Source organism: Heptranchias perlo, unplaced genomic scaffold, assembly GCF_035084215.1.
Source record: "Heptranchias perlo isolate sHepPer1 unplaced genomic scaffold, sHepPer1.hap1 HAP1_SCAFFOLD_178, whole genome shotgun sequence".
NCBI classification, from domain to species: domain Eukaryota; kingdom Metazoa; phylum Chordata; class Chondrichthyes; order Hexanchiformes; family Hexanchidae; genus Heptranchias; species Heptranchias perlo.
The window spans coordinates 241,187-269,068 of NW_027139055.1; the positions used below are offsets into that span (position 1 = coordinate 241,187).

General features: G+C 45.0%; 1 protein-coding gene across 5 annotated transcripts in view; it reads right to left on the minus strand.

Moving 5' to 3' along the window:
• LOC137309704 (inter-alpha-trypsin inhibitor heavy chain H6-like) overlaps positions 1–27,882 on the minus strand; it is an 85,963-nt gene that overhangs the window by 18,954 nt on the left and 39,127 nt on the right. For all 5 annotated transcript variants that reach the window (XM_067977782.1, XM_067977779.1, XM_067977783.1 and 2 more), the window contains 3 exons: positions 26,647–26,685; positions 25,314–25,340; positions 22,746–22,787 (listed from right to left, as the gene is read on the minus strand). In XM_067977782.1, the coding sequence (XP_067833883.1) occupies positions 22,746–22,787; positions 25,314–25,340; positions 26,647–26,685 (108 nt within the window). The remainder of the gene's footprint in view (positions 1–22,745; positions 22,788–25,313; positions 25,341–26,646; positions 26,686–27,882) is intronic.

Sequence of the window (27,882 nt, forward strand, 5' to 3'; positions counted from 1 at the left end):
TCGCCTTCTCTTCTAATACTGACTGAGCTCACCTTCTCTTCTAACACTGACTGAGCTCACCTTCTCTTCTAATACTGACTGAGCTCACCTTCTCTGCTAATACTGACTGAGCTCACCTTCTCTTCTAATACTGACTGAGCTCGCCTTCTCTTCTAATACTGACTGAGCTCACCTTCTCTTCTAACACTGACTGAGCTCACCTTCTCTTCTAATACTGACTGAGCTCACCTTCTCTGCTAATACTGACTGAGCTCACCTTCTCTTCTAATACTGACTGAGCTCGCCTTCTCTTCTAATACTGACTGAGCTCACCTTCTCTTCTAATACTGACTGAGCTCACCTTCTCTTCTAACACTGACTGAGCTCACCTTCTCTTCTAATACTGACTGAGCTCACCTTCTCTGCTAATACTGACTGAGCTCACCTTCTCTTCTAATACTGACTGAGCTCGCCTTCTCTTCTAATACTGACTGAGCTCACCTTCTCTTCCAATACTGACTGAGCTCTCGTTCTCTTCTAATACTGACTGAGCTCACCTTCTCTTCTAATACTGACTGAGCTCACCTTCTCTTCGAACACTGACTGAGCTCACCTTCTCTTCTAATACTGACTGAGCTCACCTTCTCTTCCAACACTGACTGAGCTCACCTTCTCTTCTAACACTGACTGAGCTCACCTTCTCTTCTAATACTGACTGAGCTCACCTTCTCTTCGAATACTGACTGAGCTCACCTTCTCTTCTAATACTGACTGAGCTCGCCTTCTCTTCTAATACTGACTGAGCTCACCTTCTCTTCTAATACTGACTGAGCTCACCTTCTCTTCTAATACTGACTGAGCTCACCTTCTCTTCTAATACTGACTGAGCTCACCTTCTCTTCTAATACTGACTGAGCTCACCTTCTCTTCTAATACTGACTGAGCTCACCTTCTCTTCTAATACTGACTGAGCTCACCTTCTCTTCTAATACTGACTGAGCTCACCTTCTCTTCGAATACTGACTGAGCTCACCTTCTCTTCTAATACTGACTGAGCTCACCTTCTCTTCTAACACTGACTGAGCTCACCTTCTCTTCTAATACTGACTGAGCTCACCTTCTCTTCTAATACTGACTGAGCTCACCTTCTCTTCTAATACTGACTGAGCTCACCTTCTCTTCTAATACTGACTAAGCTCACCTTCTCTTCCAATACTGACTGAGCTCACCTTCTCTTCTAATACTGACTGAGCTCACCTTCTCTTCTAATACTGACTGAGCTCACCTTCTCTTCTAATACTGACTGAGCTCACCTTCTCTTCGAATACTGACTGAGCTCACCTTCTCTTCTAACACTGACTGAGCTCACCTTCTCTTCTAATACTGACTGAGCTCACCTTCTCTTCTAACACTGACTGAGCTCACCTTCTCCTCTAATACTGACTGAGCTCACCTTCTCTTCTAATACTGACTGAGCTCGCCTTCTCTTCTAATACTGACTGAGCTCGCCTTCTCTTCTAATACTGACTGAGCTCGCCTTCTCTTCTAACACTGACTGAGCTCTCCTTCTCTTCTAATACTGACTGAGCTCACCTTCTCTTCTAATACTGACTGAGCTCACCTTCTCTTCTAATACTGACTGAGCTCACCTTCTCTTCTAATACTGACTGAGCTCACCTTCTTTTCTAATACTGACTGAGCTCACCTTCTCTTCTAATACTGACTGAGCTCACCTTCTCTTCTAATACTGACTGAGCTCACCTTCTCTTCTAATACTGACTGAGCTCACCTTCTCTTCCAATACTGACTGAGCTCACCTTCTCTTCTAATACTGACTGAGCTCACCTTCTCTTCTAATACTGACTGAGCTCACCTTCTCTTCTAATACTGACTGAGCTCGCCTTCTCTTCTAATACTGACTGAGCTCACCTTCTCCTCTAACACTGACTGAGCTCACCTTCTCCTCTAATACTGACTGAGCTCACCTTCTCCTCCAACGCTGACTGAGCTCACCTTCTCTTCTAATACTGACTGAGCTCACCTTCTCTTCTAAGACTGACTGAGCTCACCTTCTCTTCTAAGACTGACTGAGCTCACCTTCTCTTCTAAGACTGACTGAGCTCACCTTCTCTTCTAATACTGACTGAGCTCACCTTCTCTTCTAATACTGACTGAGCTCACCTTCTCTTCTAATACTGACTGAGCTCACCTTCTCTTCTAATACTGACTGAGCTCACCTTCTCTTCTAATACTGACTGAGCTCACCTTCTCTTCTAATACTGACTGAGCTCACCTTCTCTTCTAATACTGACTGAGCTCACCTTCTCTTCTAATACTGACTGAGCTCACCTTCTCTTCTCATACTGACTGAGCTCACCTTCTCTTCTAATACTGACTGAGCTCACCTTCTCTTCTAATACTGACTGAGCTCACCTTCTCTTCTAATACTGACTGAGCTCACCTTCTCTTCTAATACTGACTGAGCTCGCCTTCTCTTCTAATACTGACTGAGCTCACCTTCTCTTCCAATACTGACTGAGCTCTCGTTCTCTTCTAATACTGACTGAGCTCACCTTCTCTTCTAATACTGACTGAGCTCACCTTCTCTTCGAACACTGACTGAGCTCACCTTCTCTTCTAATACTGACTGAGCTCACCTTCTCTTCCAACACTGACTGAGCTCACCTTCTCTTCTAACACTGACTGAGCTCACCTTCTCTTCTAATACTGACTGAGCTCACCTTCTCTTCGAATACTGACTGAGCTCACCTTCTCTTCTAATACTGACTGAGCTCGCCTTCTCTTCTAATACTGACTGAGCTCACCTTCTCTTCTAATACTGACTGAGCTCACCTTCTCTTCTAATACTGACTGAGCTCACCTTCTCTTCTAATACTGACTGAGCTCACCTTCTCTTCTAATACTGACTGAGCTCACCTTCTCTTCTAATACTGACTGAGCTCACCTTCTCTTCTAATACTGACTGAGCTCACCTTCTCTTCTAATACTGACTGAGCTCACCTTCTCTTCGAATACTGACTGAGCTCACCTTCTCTTCTAATACTGACTGAGCTCACCTTCTCTTCTAATACTGACTGAGCTCACCTTCTCCTCTAACACTGACTGAGCTCACCTTCTCCTCTAATACTGACTGAGCTCACCTTCTCCTCCAACGCTGACTGAGCTCACCTTCTCTTCTAATACTGACTGAGCTCACCTTCTCTTCTAATACTGACTGAGCTCACCTTCTCTTCTAATACTGACTGAGCTCACCTTCTCTTCTAATACTGACTAAGCTCACCTTCTCTTCCAATACTGACTGAGCTCACCTTCTCTTCTAATACTGACTGAGCTCACCTTCTCTTCTAATACTGACTGAGCTCACCTTCTCTTCTAATACTGACTGAGCTCACCTTCTCTTCGAATACTGACTGAGCTCACCTTCTCTTCTAACACTGACTGAGCTCACCTTCTCTTCTAATACTGACTGAGCTCACCTTCTCTTCTAACACTGACTGAGCTCACGTTCTCTTCTAATACTGACTGAGCTCACCTTCTCTTCTAATACTGACTGAGCTCACCTTCTCTTCTAATACTGACTGAGCTCACCTTCTCTTCTAATACTGACTGAGCTCACCTTCTCTTCTAATACTGACTAAGCTCACCTTCTCTTCCAATACTGACTGAGCTCACCTTCTCTTCTAATACTGACTGAGCTCACCTTCTCTTCTAACACTGACTGAGCTCACGTTCTCTTCTAATACTGACTGAGCTCACCTTCTCTTCTAATACTGACTGAGCTCACCTTCTCTTCTAATACTGACTGAGCTCACCTTCTCTTCTAATACTGACTGAGCTCGCCTTCTCTTCTAATACTGACTGAGCTCGCCTTCTCTTCTAATACTGACTGAGCTCGCCTTCTCTTCTAATACTGACTGAGCTCACCTTCTCTTCTAATACTGACTGAGCTCACCTTCTCCTCTAACACTGACTGAGCTCACCTTCTCCTCTAATACTGAGTGAGCTCACCTTCTCCTCCAACGCTGACTGAGCTCACCTTCTCTTCTAATACTGACTGAGCTCACCTTCTCTTCTAAGACTGACTGAGCTCACCTTCTCTTCTAAGACTGACTGAGCTCACCTTCTCTTCTAAGACTGACTGAGCTCACCTTCTCTTCTAATACTGACTGAGCTCACCTTCTCTTCTAATACTGACTGAGCTCACCTTCTCTTCTAATACTGACTGAGCTCACCTTCTCTTCTAATACTGACTGAGCTCACCTTCTCTTCTAATACTGACTGAGCTCACCTTCTCTTCTAATACTGACTGAGCTCACCTTCTCTTCTAATACTGACTGAGCTCACCTTCTCTTCTAATACTGACTGAGCTCACCTTCTCTTCTAATACTGACTGAGCTCACCTTCTCTTCTAATACTGACTGAGCTCACCTTCTCTTCTAATACTGACTGAGCTCACCTTCTCTTCTAATACTGACTGAGCTCACCTTCTCTTCTAAAACTGACTGAGCTCACCTTCTCTTCTAATACTGACTGAGCTCACCTTCTCTGCTAATACTGACTGAGCTCACGTTCTCTTCTAATACTGACTGAGCTCACCTTCTCTTCTAATACTGACTGAGCTCACCTTCTCCTCTAATACTAACTGAGCTCACCTTCTCTTCTAATACTGACTGAGCTCACCTTCTCTTCTAATACTGACTGAGCTCACCTTCTCTTCTAATACTGACTGAGCTCACCTTCTCCTCCAATACTGACTGAGCTCACCTTCTCTTCTAACACTGACTGAGCTCACCTTCTCTTCTAATACTGACTGAGCTCACCTTCTCTTCTAAGACTGACTGAGCTCAACTTCTCTTCTAATACTGACTGAGCTCACCTTCTCTTCTAATACTGACTGAGCTCACCTTCTCTTCTAATACTGACTGAGCTCACCTTCTCTTCTAATACTGACTGAGCTCACGTTCTCTTCCAATACTGACTGAGCTCACCTTCTCTTCTAATACTGACTGAGCTCACCTTCTCTTCTAATACTGACTGAGCTAACCTTCTCTTCTAATACTGACTGAGCTCACCTTCTCTTCTAATACTGACTGAGCTCACCTTCTCTTCTAATACTGACTGAGCTCACCTTCTCTTCGAACACTGACTGAGCTCACCTTCTCTTCTAATACTGACTGAGCTCACCTTCTCTTCCAACACTGACTGAGCTCACCTTCTCTTCTAACACTGACTGAGCTCGCCATCTCTTCTAATACTGACTGAGCTCACCTTCTCTTCTAATACTGACTGAGCTCGCCTTCTCTTCTAATACTGACTGAGCTCACCTTCTCTTCTAATACTGACTGAGCTCACCTTCTCTTCTAATACTGACTGAGCTCACCTTCTCTTCTAATACTGACTGAGCTCACCTTCTCTTCTAATACTGACTGAGCTCACCTTCTCTTCTAATACTGACTGAGCTCACCTTCTCTTCGAATACTGACTGAGCTCACCTTCTCTTCTAATACTGACTGAGCTCACCTTCTCTTCTAATACTGACTGAGCTCGCCTTCTCTTCTAATACTGACTGAGCTCGCCTTCTCTTCTAATACTGACTGAGCTCACCTTCTCTTCTAATACTGACTGAGCTCGCCTTCTCTTCTAATACTGACTGAGCTCACCTTCTCTTCTAATACTGACTGAGCTCGCCTTCTCTTCTAATACTGACTGAGCTCGCCTTCTCGTCTAATACTGACTGAGCTCGCCTTCTCTTCTAATACTGACTGAGCTCGCCTTCTCTTCTAATACTGACTGAGCTCACCTTCTCTTCTAATACTGACTGAGCTCACCTTCTCCTCTAATACTGACTGAGCTCACCTTCTCTTCTAATACTGACTGAGCTCACCTTCTCTTCTAATACTGACTGAGCTCACCTTCTCTTCTAATACTGACTGAGCTCACCTTCTCTTCTAATACTGACTGAGCTCACCTTCTCTTCTAATACTGACTGAGCTCACCTTCTCTTCTAACACTGACTGAGCTCACCTTCTCTTCTAATACTGACTGAGCTCACCTTCTCTTCTAACACTGACTGAGCTCACGTTCTCTTCTAATACTGACTGAGCTCACCTTCTCCTCTAATACTGACTGAGCTCACCTTCTCTTCTAACACTGACTGAGCTCACCTTCTCTTCTAATACTGACTGAGCTCACCTTCTCTTCTAACACTGACTGAGCTCACGTTCTCTTCTAATACTGACTGAGCTCACCTTCTCTTCTAATACGGACTGAGCTCACCTTCTCTTCTAATACTGACTGAGCTCACCTTCTCCTCTAATACTGACTGAGCTCACCTTCTCTTCTAATACTGACTGAGCTCACCTTCTCTTCTAATACTGACTGAGCTCACCTTCTCTTCTAATACTGACTGAGCTCACCTTCTCTTCTAATACTGACTGAGCTCACCTTCTCTTCTAATACTGACTGAGCTCACCTTCTCTTCCAATACTGACTGAGCTCACCTTCTCTTCTAATACTGACTGAGCTCACCTTCTCTTCTAATACTGACTGAGCTCGCCTTCTCTTCTAATACTGACTGAGCTCGCCTTCTCTTCTAATACTGACTGAGCTCGCCTTCTCTTCTAATACTGACTGAGCTCGCCTTCTCTTCTAATACTGACTGAGCTCACCTTCTCTTCCAATACTGACTGAGCTCACCTTCTCTTCTAATACTGACTGAGCTCACCTTCTCTTCTAATACTGACTGAGCTCACCTTCTCTTCTAATACTCACTGAGCTCGCCTTCTCTTCTAATACTGACTGAGCTCACCTTCTCTTCTAATACTGACTGAGCTCACCTTCTCCTCTAACACTGACTGAGCTCACCTTCTCCTCTAACACTGACTGAGCTCACCTTCTCCTCTAATACTGACTGAGCTCACCTTCTCTTCTAATACTGACTGAGCTCACCTTCTCCTCCAACGCTGACTGAGCTCACCTTCTCTTCTAATACTGACTGAGCTCACCTTCTCTTCTAAGACTGACTGAGCTCACCTTCTCTTCTAAGACTGACTGAGCTCACCTTCTCTTCTAAGACTGACTGAGCTCACCTTCTCTTCTAATACTGACTGAGCTCACCTTCTCTTCTAATACTGACTGAGCTCACCTTCTCTTCTCATACTGACTGAGCTCACCTTCTCTTCTAATACTGACTGAGCTCACCTTCTCTTCTAATACTGACTGAGCTCACCTTCTCTTCTAAGACTGACTGAGCTCACCTTCTCTTCTAAGACTGACTGAGCTCACCTTCTCTTCTAACACTGACTGAGCTCACCTTCTCTTCCAATACTGACTGAGCTCACCTTCTCTTCTAATACTGACTGAGCTCACCTTCTCTTCTAATACTGACTGAGCTCACCTTCTCTTCTAATACTGACTGAGCTCACCTTCTCCTCCAATACTGACTGAGCTCACCTTCTCTTCTAACACTGACTGAGCTCACCTTCTCTTCTAATACTGACTGAGCTCACCTTCTCTTCTAATACTGACTGAGCTCACCTTCTCTGCTAATACTGACTGAGCTCACCTTCTCTGCTAATACTGACTGAGCTCACCTTCTCTTCTAATACTGACTGAGCTCGCCTTCTCTTCTAATACTGACTGAGCTCACCTTCTCTTCCAATACTGACTGAGCTCTCGTTCTCTTCTAATACTGACTGAGCTCACCTTCTCTTCTAATACTGACTGAGCTCACCTTCTCTTCGAACACTGACTGAGCTCACCTTCTCTTCTAATACTGACTGAGCTCACCTTCTCTTCCAACACTGACTGAGCTCACCTTCTCTTCTAACACTGACTGAGCTCACCTTCTCTTCTAATACTGACTGAGCTCACCTTCTCTTCGAATACTGACTGAGCTCACCTTCTCTTCTAATACTGACTGAGCTCGCCTTCTCTTCTAATACTGACTGAGCTCACCTTCTCTTCTAATACTGACTGAGCTCACCTTCTCTTCTAATACTGACTGAGCTCACCTTCTCTTCTAATACTGACTGAGCTCACCTTCTCTTCTAATACTGACTGAGCTCACCTTCTCTTCTAATACTGACTGAGCTCACCTTCTCTTCTAATACTGACTGAGCTCACCTTCTCTTCTAATACTGACTGAGCTCACCTTCTCTTCGAATACTGACTGAGCTCACCTTCTCTTCTAATACTGACTAAGCTCACCTTCTCTTCCAATACTGACTGAGCTCACCTTCTCTTCTAATACTGACTGAGCTCACCTTCTCTTCTAATACTGACTGAGCTCACCTTCTCTTCTAATACTGACTGAGCTCACCTTCTCTTCGAATACTGACTGAGCTCACCTTCTCTTCTAACACTGACTGAGCTCACCTTCTCTTCTAATACTGACTGAGCTCACCTTCTCTTCTAACACTGACTGAGCTCACGTTCTCTTCTAATACTGACTGAGCTCACCTTCTCTTCTAATACTGACTGAGCTCACCTTCTCTTCTAATACTGACTGAGCTCACCTTCTCTTCTAATACTGACTGAGCTCACCTTCTCTTCTAATACTGACTAAGCTCACCTTCTCTTCCAATACTGACTGAGCTCACCTTCTCTTCTAATACTGACTGAGCTCACCTTCTCTTCTAAGACTGACTGAGCTCACGTTCTCTTCTAATACTGACTGAGCTCACCTTCTCTTCTAATACTGACTGAGCTCACCTTCTCTTCTAATACTGACTGAGCTCACCTTCTCTTCTAATACTGACTGAGCTCGCCTTCTCTTCTAATACTGACTGAGCTCGCCTTCTCTTCTAATACTGACTGAGCTCGCCTTCTCTTCTAATACTGACTGAGCTCACCTTCTCTTCTAATACTGACTGAGCTCACCTTCTCCTCTAACACTGACTGAGCTCACCTTCTCCTCTAATACTGACTGAGCTCACCTTCTCCTCCAACGCTGACTGAGCTCACCTTCTCTTCTAATACTGACTGAGCTCACCTTCTCTTCTAAGACTGACTGAGCTCACCTTCTCTTCTAAGACTGACTGAGCTCACCTTCTCTTCTAAGACTGACTGAGCTCACCTTCTCTTCTAATACTGACTGAGCTCACCTTCTCTTCTAATACTGACTGAGCTCACCTTCTCTTCTAATACTGACTGAGCTCACCTTCTCTTCTAATACTGACTGAGCTCACCTTCTCTTCTAATACTGACTGAGCTCACCTTCTCTTCTAATACTGACTGAGCTCACCTTCTCTTCTAATACTGACTGAGCTCACCTTCTCTTCTAATACTGACTGAGCTCACCTTCTCTTCTAATACTGACTGAGCTCACCTTCTCTTCTAATACTGACTGAGCTCACCTTCTCTTCTAATACTGACTGAGCTCACCTTCTCTTCTAATACTGACTGAGCTCACCTTCTCTTCTAAAACTGACTGAGCTCACCTTCTCTTCTAATACTGACTGAGCTCACCTTCTCTGCTAATACTGACTGAGCTCACCTTCTCTTCTAATACTGACTGAGCTCACCTTCTCTTCTAATACTGACTGAGCTCACCTTCTCCTCTAATACTAACTGAGCTCACCTTCTCTTCTAATACTGACTGAGCTCACCTTCTCTTCTAATACTGACTGAGCTCACCTTCTCTTCTAATACTGACTGAGCTCACCTTCTCCTCCAATACTGACTGAGCTCACCTTCTCTTCTAATACTGACTGAGCTCACCTTCTCTTCTAATACTGACTGAGCTCACCTTCTCTTCTAAGACTGACTGAGCTCAACTTCTCTTCTAATACTGACTGAGCTCACCTTCTCTTCTAATACTGACTGAGCTCACCTTCTCTTCTAATACTGACTGAGCTCACCTTCTCTTCTAATACTGACTGAGCTCACGTTCTCTTCTAATACTGACTGAGCTCACCTTCTCTTCTAATACTGACTGAGCTCACCTTCTCTTCTAATACTGACTGAGCTAACCTTCTCTTCTAATACTGACTGAGCTCACCTTCTCTTCTAATACTGACTGAGCTCACCTTCTCTTCTAATACTGACTGAGCTCACCTTCTCTTCGAACACTGACTGAGCTCACCTTCTCTTCTAATACTGACTGAGCTCACCTTCTCTTCCAACACTGACTGAGCTCACCTTCTCTTCTAACACTGACTGAGCTCGCCATCTCTTCTAATACTGACTGAGCTCACCTTCTCTTCTAATACTGACTGAGCTCGCCTTCTCTTCTAATACTGACTGAGCTCACCTTCTCTTCTAATACTGACTGAGCTCACCTTCTCTTCTAATACTGACTGAGCTCACCTTCTCTTCTAATACTGACTGAGCTCACCTTCTCTTCTAATACTGACTGAGCTCACCTTCTCTTCTAATACTGACTGAGCTCACCTTCTCTTCGAATACTGACTGAGCTCACCTTCTCTTCTAATACTGACTGAGCTCACCTTCTCTTCTAATACTGACTGAGCTCGCCTTCTCTTCTAATACTGACTGAGCTCGCCTTCTCTTCTAATACTGACTGAGCTCACCTTCTCTTCTAATACTGACTGAGCTCGCCTTCTCTTCTAATACTGACTGAGCTCACCTTCTCTTCTAATACTGACTGAGCTCGCCTTCTCTTCTAATACTGACTGAGCTCGCCTTCTCGTCTAATACTGACTGAGCTCGCCTTCTCTTCTAATACTGACTGAGCTCGCCTTCTCTTCTAATACTGACTGAGCTCACCTTCTCTTCTAATACTGACTGAGCTCACCTTCTCCTCTAATACTGACTGAGCTCACCTTCTCTTCTAATACTGACTGAGCTCACCTTCTCTTCTAATACTGACTGAGCTCACCTTCTCTTCTAATACTGACTGAGCTCACCTTCTCTTCTAATACTGACTGAGCTCACCTTCTCTTCTAATACTGACTGAGCTCACCTTCTCTTCTAACACTGACTGAGCTCACCTTCTCTTCTAATACTGACTGAGCTCACCTTCTCTTCTAACACTGACTGAGCTCACGTTCTCTTCTAATACTGACTGAGCTCACCTTCTCCTCTGATACTGACTGAGCTCACCTTCTCTTCTAACACTGACTGAGCTCACCTTCTCTTCTAATACTGACTGAGCTCACCTTCTCTTCTAACACTGACTGAGCTCACGTTCTCTTCTAATACTGACTGAGCTCACCTTCTCTTCTAATACGGACTGAGCTCACCTTCTCTTCTAATACTGACTGAGCTCAGATTCTCCTCTAATACTGACTGAGCTCACCTTCTCTTCTAATACTGACTGAGCTCACCTTCTCTTCTAATACTGACTGAGCTCACCTTCTCTTCTAATACTGACTGAGCTCACCTTCTCTTCTAATACTGACTGAGCTCACCTTCTCTTCTAATACTGACTGAGCTCACCTTCTCTTCCAATACTGACTGAGCTCACCTTCTCTTCTAATACTGACTGAGCTCACCTTCTCTTCTAATACTGACTGAGCTCGCCTTCTCTTCTAATACTGACTGAGCTCGCCTTCTCTTCTAATACTGACTGAGCTCGCCTTCTCTTCTAATACTGACTGAGCTCGCCTTCTCTTCTAATACTGACTGAGCTCACCTTCTCTTCCAATACTGACTGAGCTCACCTTCTCTTCTAATACTGACTGAGCTCACCTTCTCTTCTAATACTGACTGAGCTCACCTTCTCTTCTAATACTGACTGAGCTCGCCTTCTCTTCTAATACTGACTGAGCTCACCTTCTCTTCTAATACTGACTGAGCTCACCTTCTCCTCTAACACTGACTGAGCTCACCTTCTCCTCTAACACTGACTGAGCTCACCTTCTCCTCTAATACTGACTGAGCTCACCTTCTCTTCTAATACTGACTGAGCTCACCTTCTCCTCCAACGCTGACTGAGCTCACCTTCTCTTCTAATACTGACTGAGCTCACCTTCTCTTCTAAGACTGACTGAGCTCACCTTCTCTTCTAAGACTGACTGAGCTCACCTTCTCTTCTAAGACTGACTGAGCTCACCTTCTCTTCTAATACTGACTGAGCTCACCTTCTCTTCTAATACTGACTGAGCTCACCTTCTCTTCTCATACTGACTGAGCTCACCTTCTCTTCTAATACTGACTGAGCTCACCTTCTCTTCTAATACTGACTGAGCTCACCTTCTCTTCTAAGACTGACTGAGCTCACCTTCTCTTCTAAGACTGACTGAGCTCACCTTCTCTTCTAATACTGACTGAGCTCACCTTCTCTTCTAATACTGACTGAGCTCACCTTCTCTTCTAATACTGACTGAGCTCACCTTCTCTTCTAATACTGACTGAGCTCACCTTCTCTTCTAATACTGACTGAGCTCACCTTCTCCTCCAATACTGACTGAGCTCACCTTCTCTTCTAACACTGACTGAGCTCACCTTCTCTTCTAATACTGACTGAGCTCACCTTCTCTTCTAATACTGACTGAGCTCACCTTCTCTGCTAATACTGACTGAGCTCACCTTCTCTTCTAATACTGACTGAGCTCACCTTCTCTGCTAATACTGACTGAGCTCACCTTCTCTTCTAATACTGACTGAGCTCACCTTCTCTGCTAATACTGACTGAGCTCGCCTTCTCTTCTAATACTGACTGAGCTCACCTTCTCTTCTAATACTGACTGAGCTCACCTTCTCTGCTAATACTGACTGAGCTCACCTTCTCTTCTAATACTGACTGAGCTCACCTTCTCTGCTAATACTGACTGAGCTCACCTTCTCTTCTAATACTGACTGAGCTCACCTTCTCTTCTAATACTGACTGAGCTCACCTTCTCTTCTAATACTGACTGAGCTCACCTTCTCCTCCAATACTGACTGAGCTCACCTTCTCTTCTAACACTGACTGAGCTCACCTTCTCTTCTAATACTGACTGAGCTCACCTTCTCTTCTAATACTGACTGAGCTCACCTTCTCTTCCAATACTGACTGAGCTCACCTTCTCTTCTAATACTGACTGAGCTCACCTTCTCTTCTAATACTGACTGAGCTCACCTTCTCTTCCAATACTGACTGAGCTCACCTTCTCTTCTAATACTGACTGAGCTCACCTTCTCTTCCAATACTGACTGAGCTCACCTTCTCTTCTAATACTGACTGAGCTCACCTTCTCTTCTAATACTGACTGAGCTCGCCTTCTCTTCTAATACTGACTGAGCTCGCCTTCTCTTCTAATACTGACTGAGCTCGCCTTCTCTTCTAATACTGACTGAGCTCGCCTTCTCTTCTAATACTGACTGAGCTCACCTTCTCTTCCAATACTGACTGAGCTCACCTTCTCTTCTAATACTGACTGAGCTCACCTTCTCTTCTAATACTGACTGAGCTCACCTTCTCTTCTAATACTCACTGAGCTCGCCTTCTCTTCTAATACTGACTGAGCTCACCTTCTCTTCTAATACTGACTGAGCTCACCTTCTCCTCTAACACTGACTGAGCTCACCTTCTCCTCTAACACTGACTGAGCTCACCTTCTCCTCTAATACTGACTGAGCTCACCTTCTCTTCTAATACTGACTGAGCTCACCTTCTCCTCCAACGCTGACTGAGCTCACCTTCTCTTCTAATACTGACTGAGCTCACCTTCTCTTCTAAGACTGACTGAGCTCACCTTCTCTTCTAAGACTGACTGAGCTCACCTTCTCTTCTAATACTGACTGAGCTCACCTTCTCTTCTAATACTGACTGAGCTCACCTTCTCTTCTCATACTGACTGAGCTCACCTTCTCTTCTAATACTGACTGAGCTCACCTTCTCTTCTAATACTGACTGAGCTCACCTTCTCTTCTAAGACTGACTGAGCTCACCTTCTCTTCTAAGACTGACTGAGCTCACCTTCTCTTCTAACACTGACTGAGCTCACCTTCTCTTCTAATACTGACTGAGCTCACCTTCTCTTCTAATACTGACTGAGCTCACCTTCTCTTCTAATACTGACTGAGCTCACCTTCTCTTCTAATACTGACTGAGCTCACCTTCTCCTCCAATACTGACTGAGCTCACCTTCTCTTCTAACACTGACTGAGCTCACCTTCTCTTCTAATACTGACTGAGCTCACCTTCTCTTCTAATACTGACTGAGCTCACCTTCTCTGCTAATACTGACTGAGCTCACCTTCTCTGCTAATACTGACTGAGCTCACCTTCTCTTCTAATACTGACTGAGCTCGCCTTCTCTTCTAATACTGACTGAGCTCACCTTCTCTTCCAATACTGACTGAGCTCTCGTTCTCTTCTAATACTGACTGAGCTCACCTTCTCTTCTAATACTGACTGAGCTCACCTTCTCTTCGAACACTGACTGAGCTCACCTTCTCTTCTAATACTGACTGAGCTCACCTTCTCTTCCAACACTGACTGAGCTCACCTTCTCTTCTAACACTGACTGAGCTCACCTTCTCTTCTAATACTGACTGAGCTCACCTTCTCTTCGAATACTGACTGAGCTCACCTTCTCTTCTAATACTGACTGAGCTCGCCTTCTCTTCTAATACTGACTGAGCTCACCTTCTCTTCTAATACTGACTGAGCTCACCTTCTCTTCTAATACTGACTGAGCTCACCTTCTCTTCTAATACTGACTGAGCTCACCTTCTCTTCTAATACTGACTGAGCTCACCTTCTCTTCTAATACTGACTGAGCTCACCTTCTCTTCTAATACTGACTGAGCTCACCTTCTCTTCTAATACTGACTGAGCTCACCTTCTCTTCGAATACTGACTGAGCTCACCTTCTCTTCTAATACTGACTGAGCTCACCTTCTCTTCTAATACTGACTGAGCTCACCTTCTCCTCTAACACTGACTGAGCTCACCTTCTCCTCTAATACTGACTGAGCTCACCTTCTCCTCCAACGCTGACTGAGCTCACCTTCTCTTCTAATACTGACTGAGCTCACCTTCTCTTCTAATACTGACTGAGCTCACCTTCTCTTCTAATACTGACTGAGCTCACCTTCTCTTCTAATACTGACTAAGCTCACCTTCTCTTCCAATACTGACTGAGCTCACCTTCTCTTCTAATACTGACTGAGCTCACCTTCTCTTCTAACACTGACTGAGCTCACGTTCTCTTCCAATACTGACTGAGCTCACCTTCTCTTCTAATACTGACTGAGCTCACCTTCTCTTCTAATACTGACTGAGCTCACCTTCTCTTCTAATACTGACTGAGCTCACCTTCTCTTCTAATACTCACTGAGCTCGCCTTCTCTTCTAATACTGACTGAGCTCACCTTCTCTTCTAATACTGACTGAGCTCACCTTCTCCTCTAACACTGACTGAGCTCACCTTCTCCTCTAACACTGACTGAGCTCACCTTCTCCTCTAATACTGACTGAGCTCACCTTCTCTTCTAATACTGACTGAGCTCACCTTCTCCTCCAACGCTGACTGAGCTCACCTTCTCTTCTAATACTGACTGAGCTCACCTTCTCTTCTAAGACTGACTGAGCTCACCTTCTCTTCTAAGACTGACTGAGCTCACCTTCTCTTCTAAGACTGACTGAGCTCACCTTCTCTTCTAATACTGACTGAGCTCACCTTCTCTTCTAATACTGACTGAGCTCACCTTCTCTTCTCATACTGACTGAGCTCACCTTCTCTTCTAATACTGACTGAGCTCACCTTCTCTTCTAATACTGACTGAGCTCACCTTCTCTTCTAAGACTGACTGAGCTCACCTTCTCTTCTAAGACTGACTGAGCTCACCTTCTCTTCTAACACTGACTGAGCTCACCTTCTCTTCTAATACTGACTGAGCTCACCTTCTCTTCTAATACTGACTGAGCTCACCTTCTCTTCTAATACTGACTGAGCTCACCTTCTCTTCTAATACTGACTGAGCTCACCTTCTCCTCCAATACTGACTGAGCTCACCTTCTCTTCTAACACTGACTGAGCTCACCTTCTCTTCTAATACTGACTGAGCTCACCTTCTCTTCTAATACTGACTGAGCTCACCTTCTCTGCTAATACTGACTGAGCTCACCTTCTCTGCTAATACTGACTGAGCTCACCTTCTCTTCTAATACTGACTGAGCTCGCCTTCTCTTCTAATACTGACTGAGCTCACCTTCTCTTCCAATACTGACTGAGCTCTCGTTCTCTTCTAATACTGACTGAGCTCACCTTCTCTTCTAATACTGACTGAGCTCACCTTCTCTTCGAACACTGACTGAGCTCACCTTCTCTTCTAATACTGACTGAGCTCACCTTCTCTTCCAACACTGACTGAGCTCACCTTCTCTTCTAACACTGACTGAGCTCACCTTCTCTTCTAATACTGACTGAGCTCACCTTCTCTTCGAATACTGACTGAGCTCACCTTCTCTTCTAATACTGACTGAGCTCGCCTTCTCTTCTAATACTGACTGAGCTCACCTTCTCTTCTAATACTGACTGAGCTCACCTTCTCTTCTAATACTGACTGAGCTCACCTTCTCTTCTAATACTGACTGAGCTCACCTTCTCTTCTAATACTGACTGAGCTCACCTTCTCTTCTAATACTGACTGAGCTCACCTTCTCTTCTAATACTGACTGAGCTCACCTTCTCTTCTAATACTGACTGAGCTCACCTTCTCTTCGAATACTGACTGAGCTCACCTTCTCTTCTAATACTGACTGAGCTCACCTTCTCTTCTAATACTGACTGAGCTCACCTTCTCCTCTAACACTGACTGAGCTCACCTTCTCCTCTAATACTGACTGAGCTCACCTTCTCCTCCAACGCTGACTGAGCTCACCTTCTCTTCTAATACTGACTGAGCTCACCTTCTCTTCTAATACTGACTGAGCTCACCTTCTCTTCTAATACTGACTGAGCTCACCTTCTCTTCTAATACTGACTAAGCTCACCTTCTCTTCCAATACTGACTGAGCTCACCTTCTCTTCTAATACTGACTGAGCTCACCTTCTCTTCTAATACTGACTGAGCTCACCTTCTCTTCTAATACTGACTGAGCTCACCTTCTCTTCGAATACTGACTGAGCTCACCTTCTCTTCTAACACTGACTGAGCTCACCTTCTCTTCTAATACTGACTGAGCTCACCTTCTCTTCTAACACTGACTGAGCTCACGTTCTCTTCTAATACTGACTGAGCTCACCTTCTCTTCTAATACTGACTGAGCTCACCTTCTCTTCTAATACTGACTGAGCTCACCTTCTCTTCTAATACTGACTGAGCTCACCTTCTCTTCTAATACTGACTAAGCTCACCTTCTCTTCCAATACTGACTGAGCTCACCTTCTCTTCTAATACTGACTGAGCTCACCTTCTCTTCTAACACTGACTGAGCTCACGTTCTCTTCCAATACTGACTGAGCTCACCTTCTCTTCTAATACTGACTGAGCTCACCTTCTCTTCTAATACTGACTGAGCTCACCTTCTCTTCTAATACTGACTGAGCTCGCCTTCTCTTCTAATACTGACTGAGCTCGCCTTCTCTTCTAATACTGACTGAGCTCGCCTTCTCTTCTAATACTGACTGAGCTCACCTTCTCTTCTAATACTGACTGAGCTCACCTTCTCCTCTAACACTGACTGAGCTCACCTTCTCCTCTAATACTGACTGAGCTCACCTTCTCCTCCAACGCTGACTGAGCTCACCTTCTCTTCTAATACTGACTGAGCTCACCTTCTCTTCTAAGACTGACTGAGCTCACCTTCTCTTCTAAGACTGACTGAGCTCACCTTCTCTTCTAAGACTGACTGAGCTCACCTTCTCTTCTAATACTGACTGAGCTCACCTTCTCTTCTAATACTGACTGAGCTCACCTTCTCTTCTAATACTGACTGAGCTCACCTTCTCTTCTAATACTGACTGAGCTCACCTTCTCTTCTAATACTGACTGAGCTCACCTTCTCTTCTAATACTGACTGAGCTCACCTTCTCTTCTAATACTGACTGAGCTCACCTTCTCTTCTAATACTGACTGAGCTCACCTTCTCTTCTAATACTGACTGAGCTCACCTTCTCTTCTAATACTGACTGAGCTCACCTTCTCTTCTAATACTGACTGAGCTCACCTTCTCTTCTAATACTGACTGAGCTCACCTTCTCTTCTAAAACTGACTGAGCTCACCTTCTCTTCTAATACTGACTGAGCTCACCTTCTCTGCTAATACTGACTGAGCTCACCTTCTCTTCTAATACTGACTGAGCTCACCTTCTCTTCTAATACTGACTGAGCTCACCTTCTCCTCTAATACTAACTGAGCTCACCTTCTCTTCTAATACTGACTGAGCTCACCTTCTCTTCTAATACTGACTGAGCTCACCTTCTCTTCTAATACTGACTGAGCTCACCTTCTCCTCCAATACTGACTGAGCTCACCTTCTCTTCTAACACTGACTGAGCTCACCTTCTCTTCTAATACTGACTGAGCTCACCTTCTCTTCTAAGACTGACTGAGCTCAACTTCTCTTCTAATACTGACTGAGCTCACCTTCTCTTCTAATACTGACTGAGCTCACCTTCTCTTCTAATACTGACTGAGCTCACCTTCTCTTCTAATACTGACTGAGCTCACGTTCTCTTCTAATACTGACTGAGCTCACCTTCTCTTCTAATACTGACTGAGCTCACCTTCTCTTCTAATACTGACTGAGCTAACCTTCTCTTCTAATACTGACTGAGCTCACCTTCTCTTCTAATACTGACTGAGCTCACCTTCTCTTCTAATACTGACTGAGCTCACCTTCTCTTCGAACACTGACTGAGCTCACCTTCTCTTCTAATACTGACTGAGCTCACCTTCTCTTCCAACACTGACTGAGCTCACCTTCTCTTCTAACACTGACTGAGCTCGCCATCTCTTCTAATACTGACTGAGCTCACCTTCTCTTCTAATACTGACTGAGCTCGCCTTCTCTTCTAATACTGACTGAGCTCACCTTCTCTTCTAATACTGACTGAGCTCACCTTCTCTTCTAATACTGACTGAGCTCACCTTCTCTTCTAATACTGACTGAGCTCACCTTCTCTTCTAATACTGACTGAGCTCACCTTCTCTTCTAATACTGACTGAGCTCACCTTCTCTTCGAATACTGACTGAGCTCACCTTCTCTTCTAATACTGACTGAGCTCACCTTCTCTTCTAATACTGACTGAGCTCGCCTTCTCTTCTAATACTGACTGAGCTCGCCTTCTCTTCTAATACTGACTGAGCTCACCTTCTCTTCTAATACTGACTGAGCTCGCCTTCTCTTCTAATACTGACTGAGCTCACCTTCTCTTCTAATACTGACTGAGCTCGCCTTCTCTTCTAATACTGACTGAGCTCGCCTTCTCGTCTAATACTGACTGAGCTCGCCTTCTCTTCTAATACTGACTGAGCTCGCCTTCTCTTCTAATACTGACTGAGCTCACCTTCTCTTCTAATACTGACTGAGCTCACCTTCTCCTCTAATACTGACTGAGCTCACCTTCTCTTCTAATACTGACTGAGCTCACCTTCTCTTCTAATACTGACTGAGCTCACCTTCTCTTCTAATACTGACTGAGCTCACCTTCTCTTCTAATACTGACTGAGCTCACCTTCTCTTCTAATACTGACTGAGCTCACCTTCTCTTCTAACACTGACTGAGCTCACCTTCTCTTCTAATACTGACTGAGCTCACCTTCTCTTCTAACACTGACTGAGCTCACGTTCTCTTCTAATACTGACTGAGCTCACCTTCTCCTCTAATACTGACTGAGCTCACCTTCTCTTCTAACACTGACTGAGCTCACCTTCTCTTCTAATACTGACTGAGCTCACCTTCTCTTCTAACACTGACTGAGCTCACGTTCTCTTCTAATACTGACTGAGCTCACCTTCTCTTCTAATACGGACTGAGCTCACCTTCTCTTCTAATACTGACTGAGCTCACCTTCTCCTCTAATACTGACTGAGCTCACCTTCTCTTCTAATACTGACTGAGCTCACCTTCTCTTCTAATACTGACTGAGCTCACCTTCTCTTCTAATACTGACTGAGCTCACCTTCTCTTCTAATACTGACTGAGCTCACCTTCTCTTCTAATACTGACTGAGCTCACCTTCTCTTCCAATACTGACTGAGCTCACCTTCTCTTCTAATACTGACTGAGCTCACCTTCTCTTCTAATACTGACTGAGCTCGCCTTCTCTTCTAATACTGACTGAGCTCGCCTTCTCTTCTAATACTGACTGAGCTCGCCTTCTCTTCTAATACTGACTGAGCTCGCCTTCTCTTCTAATACTGACTGAGCTCACCTTCTCTTCCAATACTGACTGAGCTCACCTTCTCTTCTAATACTGACTGAGCTCACCTTCTCTTCTAATACTGACTGAGCTCACCTTCTCTTCTAATACTGACTGAGCTCGCCTTCTCTTCTAATACTGACTGAGCTCACCTTCTCTTCTAATACTGACTGAGCTCACCTTCTCCTCTAACACTGACTGAGCTCACCTTCTCCTCTAACACTGACTGAGCTCACCTTCTCCTCTAATACTGACTGAGCTCACCTTCTCTTCTAATACTGACTGAGCTCACCTTCTCCTCCAACGCTGACTGAGCTCACCTTCTCTTCTAATACTGACTGAGCTCACCTTCTCTTCTAAGACTGACTGAGCTCACCTTCTCTTCTAAGACTGACTGAGCTCACCTTCTCTTCTAAGACTGACTGAGCTCACCTTCTCTTCTAATACTGACTGAGCTCACCTTCTCTTCTAATACTGACTGAGCTCACCTTCTCTTCTCATACTGACTGAGCTCACCTTCTCTTCTAATACTGACTGAGCTCACCTTCTCTTCTAATACTGACTGAGCTCACCTTCTCTTCTAAGACTGACTGAGCTCACCTTCTCTTCTAAGACTGACTGAGCTCACCTTCTCTTCTAATACTGACTGAGCTCACCTTCTCTTCTAATACTGACTGAGCTCACCTTCTCTTCTAATACTGACTGAGCTCACCTTCTCTTCTAATACTGACTGAGCTCACCTTCTCTTCTAATACTGACTGAGCTCACCTTCTCCTCCAATACTGACTGAGCTCACCTTCTCTTCTAACACTGACTGAGCTCACCTTCTCTTCTAATACTGACTGAGCTCACCTTCTCTTCTAATACTGACTGAGCTCACCTTCTCTGCTAATACTGACTGAGCTCACCTTCTCTTCTAATACTGACTGAGCTCACCTTCTCTGCTAATACTGACTGAGCTCACCTTCTCTTCTAATACTGACTGAGCTCACCTTCTCTGCTAATACTGACTGAGCTCGCCTTCTCTTCTAATACTGACTGAGCTCACCTTCTCTTCTAATACTGACTGAGCTCACCTTCTCTGCTAATACTGACTGAGCTCACCTTCTCTTCTAATACTGACTGAGCTCACCTTCTCTGCTAATACTGACTGAGCTCACCTTCTCTTCTAATACTGACTGAGCTCACCTTCTCTTCTAATACTGACTGAGCTCACCTTCTCTTCTAATACTGACTGAGCTCACCTTCTCCTCCAATACTGACTGAGCTCACCTTCTCTTCTAATACTGACTGAGCTCACCTTCTCTTCTAATACTGACTGAGCTCACCTTCTCTTCCAATACTGACTGAGCTCACCTTCTCTTCTAATACTGACTGAGCTCACCTTCTCTTCTCATACTGACTGAGCTCACCTTCTCTTTTAATACTGACTGAGCTCACCTTCTCTTCTAATACTGACTGAGCTCACCTTCTCTTCTAATACTGACTGAGCTCACCTTCTCTTCTAATACTGACTGAGCTCGCCTTCTCTTCTAATACTGACTGAGCTCACCTTCTCTTCTAATACTGACTGAGCTCGCCTTCTCTTCTAATACTGACTGAGCTCACCTTCTCTTCTAATACTGACTGAGCTCGCCTTCTCTTCTGAGGGCACGGGTCCATAGCCCACCCCCTGCTATCCCCCCACCCAGTGCACACTATTTTACACAGTTCTGGTCTCCATATCACACTTGGAATACTCTGCACAATTGTGGTCTCCATATTATAAAAGGGATAGCGAGGCACTGGAGTAGATGCAATAAAGATTGACAAGGACAATACCAGAACTGAGAGGTTACAACTGTCAGGAAAGATTGAACAGGCTGATTGAGGTTTCTAAAATTATGAAGGGATTCAATAGGGTAGATGCAGAGTCGATGTTACCACTTGTTGGGGAGACCAAAACTAGGGGCCATAAATATAAGATAGTCACTAATAAATCCAATCGGGAATTCAGGAGAAACTTCTTTACCTCGTGAGTGGTGAGAATGTGGAACTCGCTGCCACATGGAGTGGTTGAGGCGAATAGAATGGATGGATTTCTGGGGAAGCTCGATAAACACATGAGGGAGAAAGGTATATAAGGATATGGTGATAGGATGAGATGATGTCGGGAGGGAGGAGGCTCGTGTGGAGCATGGACCAGTCGGGCCGAATGGCCTGTTTCTGTGCTTTGGACTCGATGTAATTCTCTGTAAGATGCTCGTTCACTTTTTTAAATGGGTTATCTCCTGCACAAGAAAGTAGGGCGAGTGGGAGGAGGGCGCGGACGTGGATTTAGTTGTAATTCCAAACACTGTTGTACTACCAACCTCGGGGTGGGGGAAGGGAAGGAACACAAAGGTCTGAGGAGGTCGGTACATCCCGAGCGTCTCCGTACTTAGCTGGGATCGGGCTGGGAGCCGGGACACATTCATTAAAACAGAATATAATTCATCTTACCGGACACATAAGATCTTGGAAGCCAGGTGGGCTGTACGCTTCCTTGAAATGTAAAAAAAAGTCACACTCTCAATTCTCGTCACACTTTCTTTTCAGGTTTTGCTCTCATTAGATCATATTTTGAGTGCTGCGTGTGGTTTTGGTCACCGATACACAGGGAGATATTCAGGGGTCTTAGAACAAAAACAACTTTAATGTCGGAAAGCGGCCCAAGGTGCTTCAAAGGAGTGTTATCAGACAGAATTTGACACCGAGCCACATAAGCAGATATCAGGACAGATGACCAAAAGCTTGGTCAAAGAGGTAGGGTTTTAAAGAGCGTCTTGAAGGAGAGAGAGGCGGAGGAGGTTTTGCATTCATATCGTGCCGTTAACATCGTGAGCTTGTACAACATCTTCCGATGTCAGTTTGACTCGGTTCATTTCACTCTCTGAGTCAGAGGGTCGTAGGTTCGAGCACCACTCTGGAGACTTGAGTCCCATAATCCAAGCCGACACTCCCCAGTGCAGTACTGAGGGAGCGCTGCACTGTCAGAGGTGCCGCTTTTCAGATGAGACGTTGAACCCAGGCCCCGTCTGCCCTCTCACGCGGATGTGGAAGATCCCACAGCCACAGTAGAAGACACTAATAACATACCAATAATAGTAGAAAATCAAGGGGCAAAGGGGAGGGAGGAACTAAAAACAATCACTATTACTAGAGAAAAAGTACTAGGTAAATGAATGGGTCTAAAGGCTGACAAGTCCCCTGGACCTGATGGCTTGCATCCGAGGGTCTTAAAGGAAGTGCTACAGAGATAGTGGATGCATTGGTTGTAATCTTCTAGAATTCACTGGATTCTGGAAAGGTCCCAGTGGATTGGAAAACCGCAAACATAAACCCCCTATTCAAGAAGGGAGTGAGACAGAAAGCAGGTAACTATAGACCGGTTAGCCTAACATCTGTCATTGGGAAAATGCTAGAATCCATTATTAAGGAAGTAGTAGCAGGACATTTGGAGACTCATAATACAATCAAGGAGAGTCAACATGGTTTTATGAAGGGGAAATCTTGTCTGACAAATTTATTAGAGTTCTTTGAGGAAGTAACGGGCAGGGTGGATAAAGGGGAACCAATGGATGCAGTATATTTGGATTTCCAAAAGACATTCGATAAGGTGCCACATAAAAGATTACTGCACAAGATAAGAGCGTATGGTGTTGGGGGTAATATACTGGCATGGATAGAGGATTGGCTAACTAACAGAAAACAAAGAGCCGGGATAAAAGGGTCATTTTCAAAATGGCAATCTGTAACTAGTGGGGTGCCGCAGGGATCAGTGCTGGGGCCTCAACTATTTACAATATATATCAATGACTTGGATGAAGGGACAGAGTGTCTTGTGGCCAAATTTGCTGATGATACAAAGATAGGTGGAAAAGCAAGTTTCGATGAGGACACAAAGTGTCTGCAAGGGGATATTGACAGGTTGAGCGAATGGGCAAAAATCTGGCAGATGGAATATAAGGTGGGAAAATGTGAAGTCATCCACTTTGGGAGGAAAAATAAAAAAGCAAAATATTATTTGAATGGAGAAATACTACAAAATGCTGCGGTACAGAGGGATCTGGGTGTCCTTGTACATGAAACACAAAAAGACAACATACAAGTGCGGCAGGTAATCCGGAAGGCAAACGGAATATTGGCCTTTATTTCTAGGGGGATTAGAGTATAAAAGCAGGGAAGTCATGCTACAACTGTACAGGGTGCTGGTGAGACCGCACCGAGAGTACTGCATACAGTTCTGGTGCTTTTATTTAAGGAAGGACATACTTGCATTGGAGGCAGTTCAGAGAAGGTTCACTAGGTTAATTCTGGGTATGGAAGGGTTGTCTTATGAGGAAAGATTGAACAGGTTGGGTCTACACTCATTGGAGTTTAGAAGAATGCGAGGACATCTTATTGAAACATACAAGATTCTGAGGGGACTCGATAGGGTAGATGCTAAGAGGATGTTACCCCTCAAGAGGGAATCTAAAACTAAGGGCCACAGTCTCAGAATAAGGGGTCACCTGTTTATGATGGAAATGAGGAGGAATTTCTTCTCCCAGAGGGTCGTGAATCTTTGGAATTCTTTACCCCAAAAAGCTGTGGAGGCTGAGTCATTGAATACATTCAAGGCTGAGTTCGACAAATTTTTGATCAGTGAGGGAGTCAAAGGATATGGGGAAAGGGCAGGAAAGTGGAGTTGAGGTAAAAATCAGATCAGCCATGATCTCATTAAATGGCGGAGCAGGCTTGAGGGGCCGAATGGCCAACTCCTGCTCCTATCTGTTATGGTCTCTTATTATGGTCACTATTGCAAGAAGAGCAGGGGGGAGCATCTTGCTGTGTACAAATTGACTGCCGCAATTCCTACATAACAACAGTGACTGCATTTCAAAAAGTACTTCATTGGCTGTGAAATGTTTGGGACATCCTGAGGTTGTGAAAGGATCTGTAGAAATTCAGGTCCTTTCTTTACAACTCAAGAGGGTGAACAAACTTTACTGAATTGAAGAAGCAGCTTTTTAAAAGCAAAATTCTTACCAACTTTAGGTCTTGAGTGACTTATTTCTTTAGGGTGTATTCCATCGCGAGTTTGCAAGAGAGTAAAAAAAGAAATATACAAAATTATACAGTGCATTGTACTGGTGGATCACAGATAATTGGGTTATGAATGGGTGCGTTATCTGATACAATGGACAATGGCTTGACATGTCAGTGTTGGTGAACAAGTGAACACCTTTTGTCATTGATAGGGCTAAAAGGGTTAAATTGTGAGGACAGGTTGCATAGACAAGGCTTGTATTCCCTTGGGTATAGAAGAGTAAGGGGTGATGGGGTGTTCAAAATGTTAAAATGATTCGATAGGATAGATACGGAGAAACTATTGCCTCTGGTGGGGAATCAAGAACAAACGGGGCATAACCTTAAAATTAGAGGTCGGCCGCACATGGTGATGTCAGGAAACACTTTCTCACATAAAGGGGAGTAGAAATCTGGAATTCTCCCCCACAAGAGGCTGTGGATGCCGGGGGTCAATTGGAACTTTCAAGACTGAGATCGATTTTTGTTGGGTAAGGGTATCAAGGGGTATGGAGCCAAGGAGGGTTAATGGAGTTGAGGTACTGATCAGCCAGCATCTATTGATTGGCTGATCAAGCTCGAGAGGCAGAGCGGCCTCCTCCTGTTCCTAATCTTCCCATGTTATTTACTCCATCAATACCCCCTCAGAATTTTGAACACGTCGACTAAATCTCCTCTTAACCTTCTCTGCTATAAGGAGAACAACCCCAGCTTCTCCAGTCTCAACGCATAACTGAAGTCCCTCACTCGTACCTTCCTCTCAACATTGCAAGTGAGCGACGCTGTCAGCTGCTATTCACTCTCGGGAAATGGGCATCACTGGCAAGGCCAGCATTTATTGTCCATCCCCTAGTTGCCGTGAGAAAGTGGTGAGACAACTGAGTCACTCGCCAGGCCACTTCTGGGGGCAGTTAAGGGTCCACGTTGGGAGTGGGACTGGAGAGAGATATAGGCCGAGACCGGGTAAGGACGGCAGGTTTCCTTCCCGAAATGGACATTAGTGAAGCAGTTGGATTTTTACGACAATCCTGCAGATTCATGGTCACTTTCACCGATACCAAATTCAAATTCTCAAATGTGCCGCGGTGGGATTTGAATTCACATTTCTCTGGATTACTCGTCCAGGCCTCCAGGTTACCAGTAACATAACCGCTACACCACCATACCCTTCCCTGAAACACTGAGCACACCCAGAGGGGTCAATTAACCCGCAGTGCACTAAGGATTCCACAATAAACATTAACAGGCTGTTACCCTGGTGTGAACACTGTAACCTGCAGTGAATTGTACTTACGAAAGAATTCCTCCGAATTCTCCGGATCCTCAGAATCAGCTGAGAAACAGAAGAGAACGCCAGTGAGTGGTCCGTGGATTACTTGGTTTTACGATATTGATGTTAATCCCTCTCCCTCACACTGTCACTCAGAAACCCCTCTCCCCCCAGCACCCTGTGTTGCTGACTGTATCTCTACTGATGTTAATCCCTCTCCCTCACACTGTCACTCAGTAACCCCTCTCCCCCCAGCGCCCTGTGTTACTGACTGTATCTCAACTGATGTTAATCCCTCTCCCCCACACTGTCACTCAGTAACCCCTCTCCCCCCAGCGCCCTGTGTTACTGACTGTATCTCTACTGATGTTAATCCCTCGCCCTCACACAGTCACTCAGTAACCCCTCTCCCCCCAACGCCCTGTGTTACTGACTTTATCTCGACTGATGTTAATCCCTCTCCCTCACACTGTCACTCAGTAACCCCTCTCCTCCCAGCGCCCTGTGTTACTGACTGTATTTCCACTGATGTTAATCCCTCTCACTCACACTGTCACTCTGTAACCCCTCTCCCCCCAGCGCCCTGTGTTACTGACTGTATCTCTACTGATGTTAATCCCTCTCCCTCACACTGTCATTCAGTAACCCCTCTCCCCCCAGCGCCCAGACTGTATTTCCACTGATGTTAATCCCTCTCCCTCACAGTCACTCAGTAACCCCTTTCCCTCAGCGCCCTGTGTTACTGACTGTATCTCCACTGATGTTAATCCCTCTCCCTCACACTGTTACTCAGTAACCCCTCTCCCCCCAGCACCCTGTGTTACTGACTGTATCTCTACTGATGTTAATCCAGCTCCCTCACACTGTCACTCAGTAACCCCTCTCCCCCCAGCGCCCTGTGTTACTGACTGTATCTCCACTGATGTTAATCCAGCTCCCTCACACTGTTACTCAGTAACCCCTCTCCCCCAGCGTCCTGTGTTACTGACTGTATCTCCACTGATGTTAATCCCTCTCCCTCACGCTGTCACTCAGTAACCCCTCTCCCCCAGCGTCCTGTGTTACTGACTGTATCTCTACTGATGTTAATCCCTCTCCCTCACACTGTCACTCAGTAACCCCTCTCCCCCAGCGTCCTGTGTTACCGACTGGATCTCTACTGATGTTAATCCCTCTCCCTCACACTGTCACTCAGTAACCCCTTTCCCCCAGTGCCCTGTGTTACTGACAGTATCTCCACTGATGTTAATCCAGCTCTCA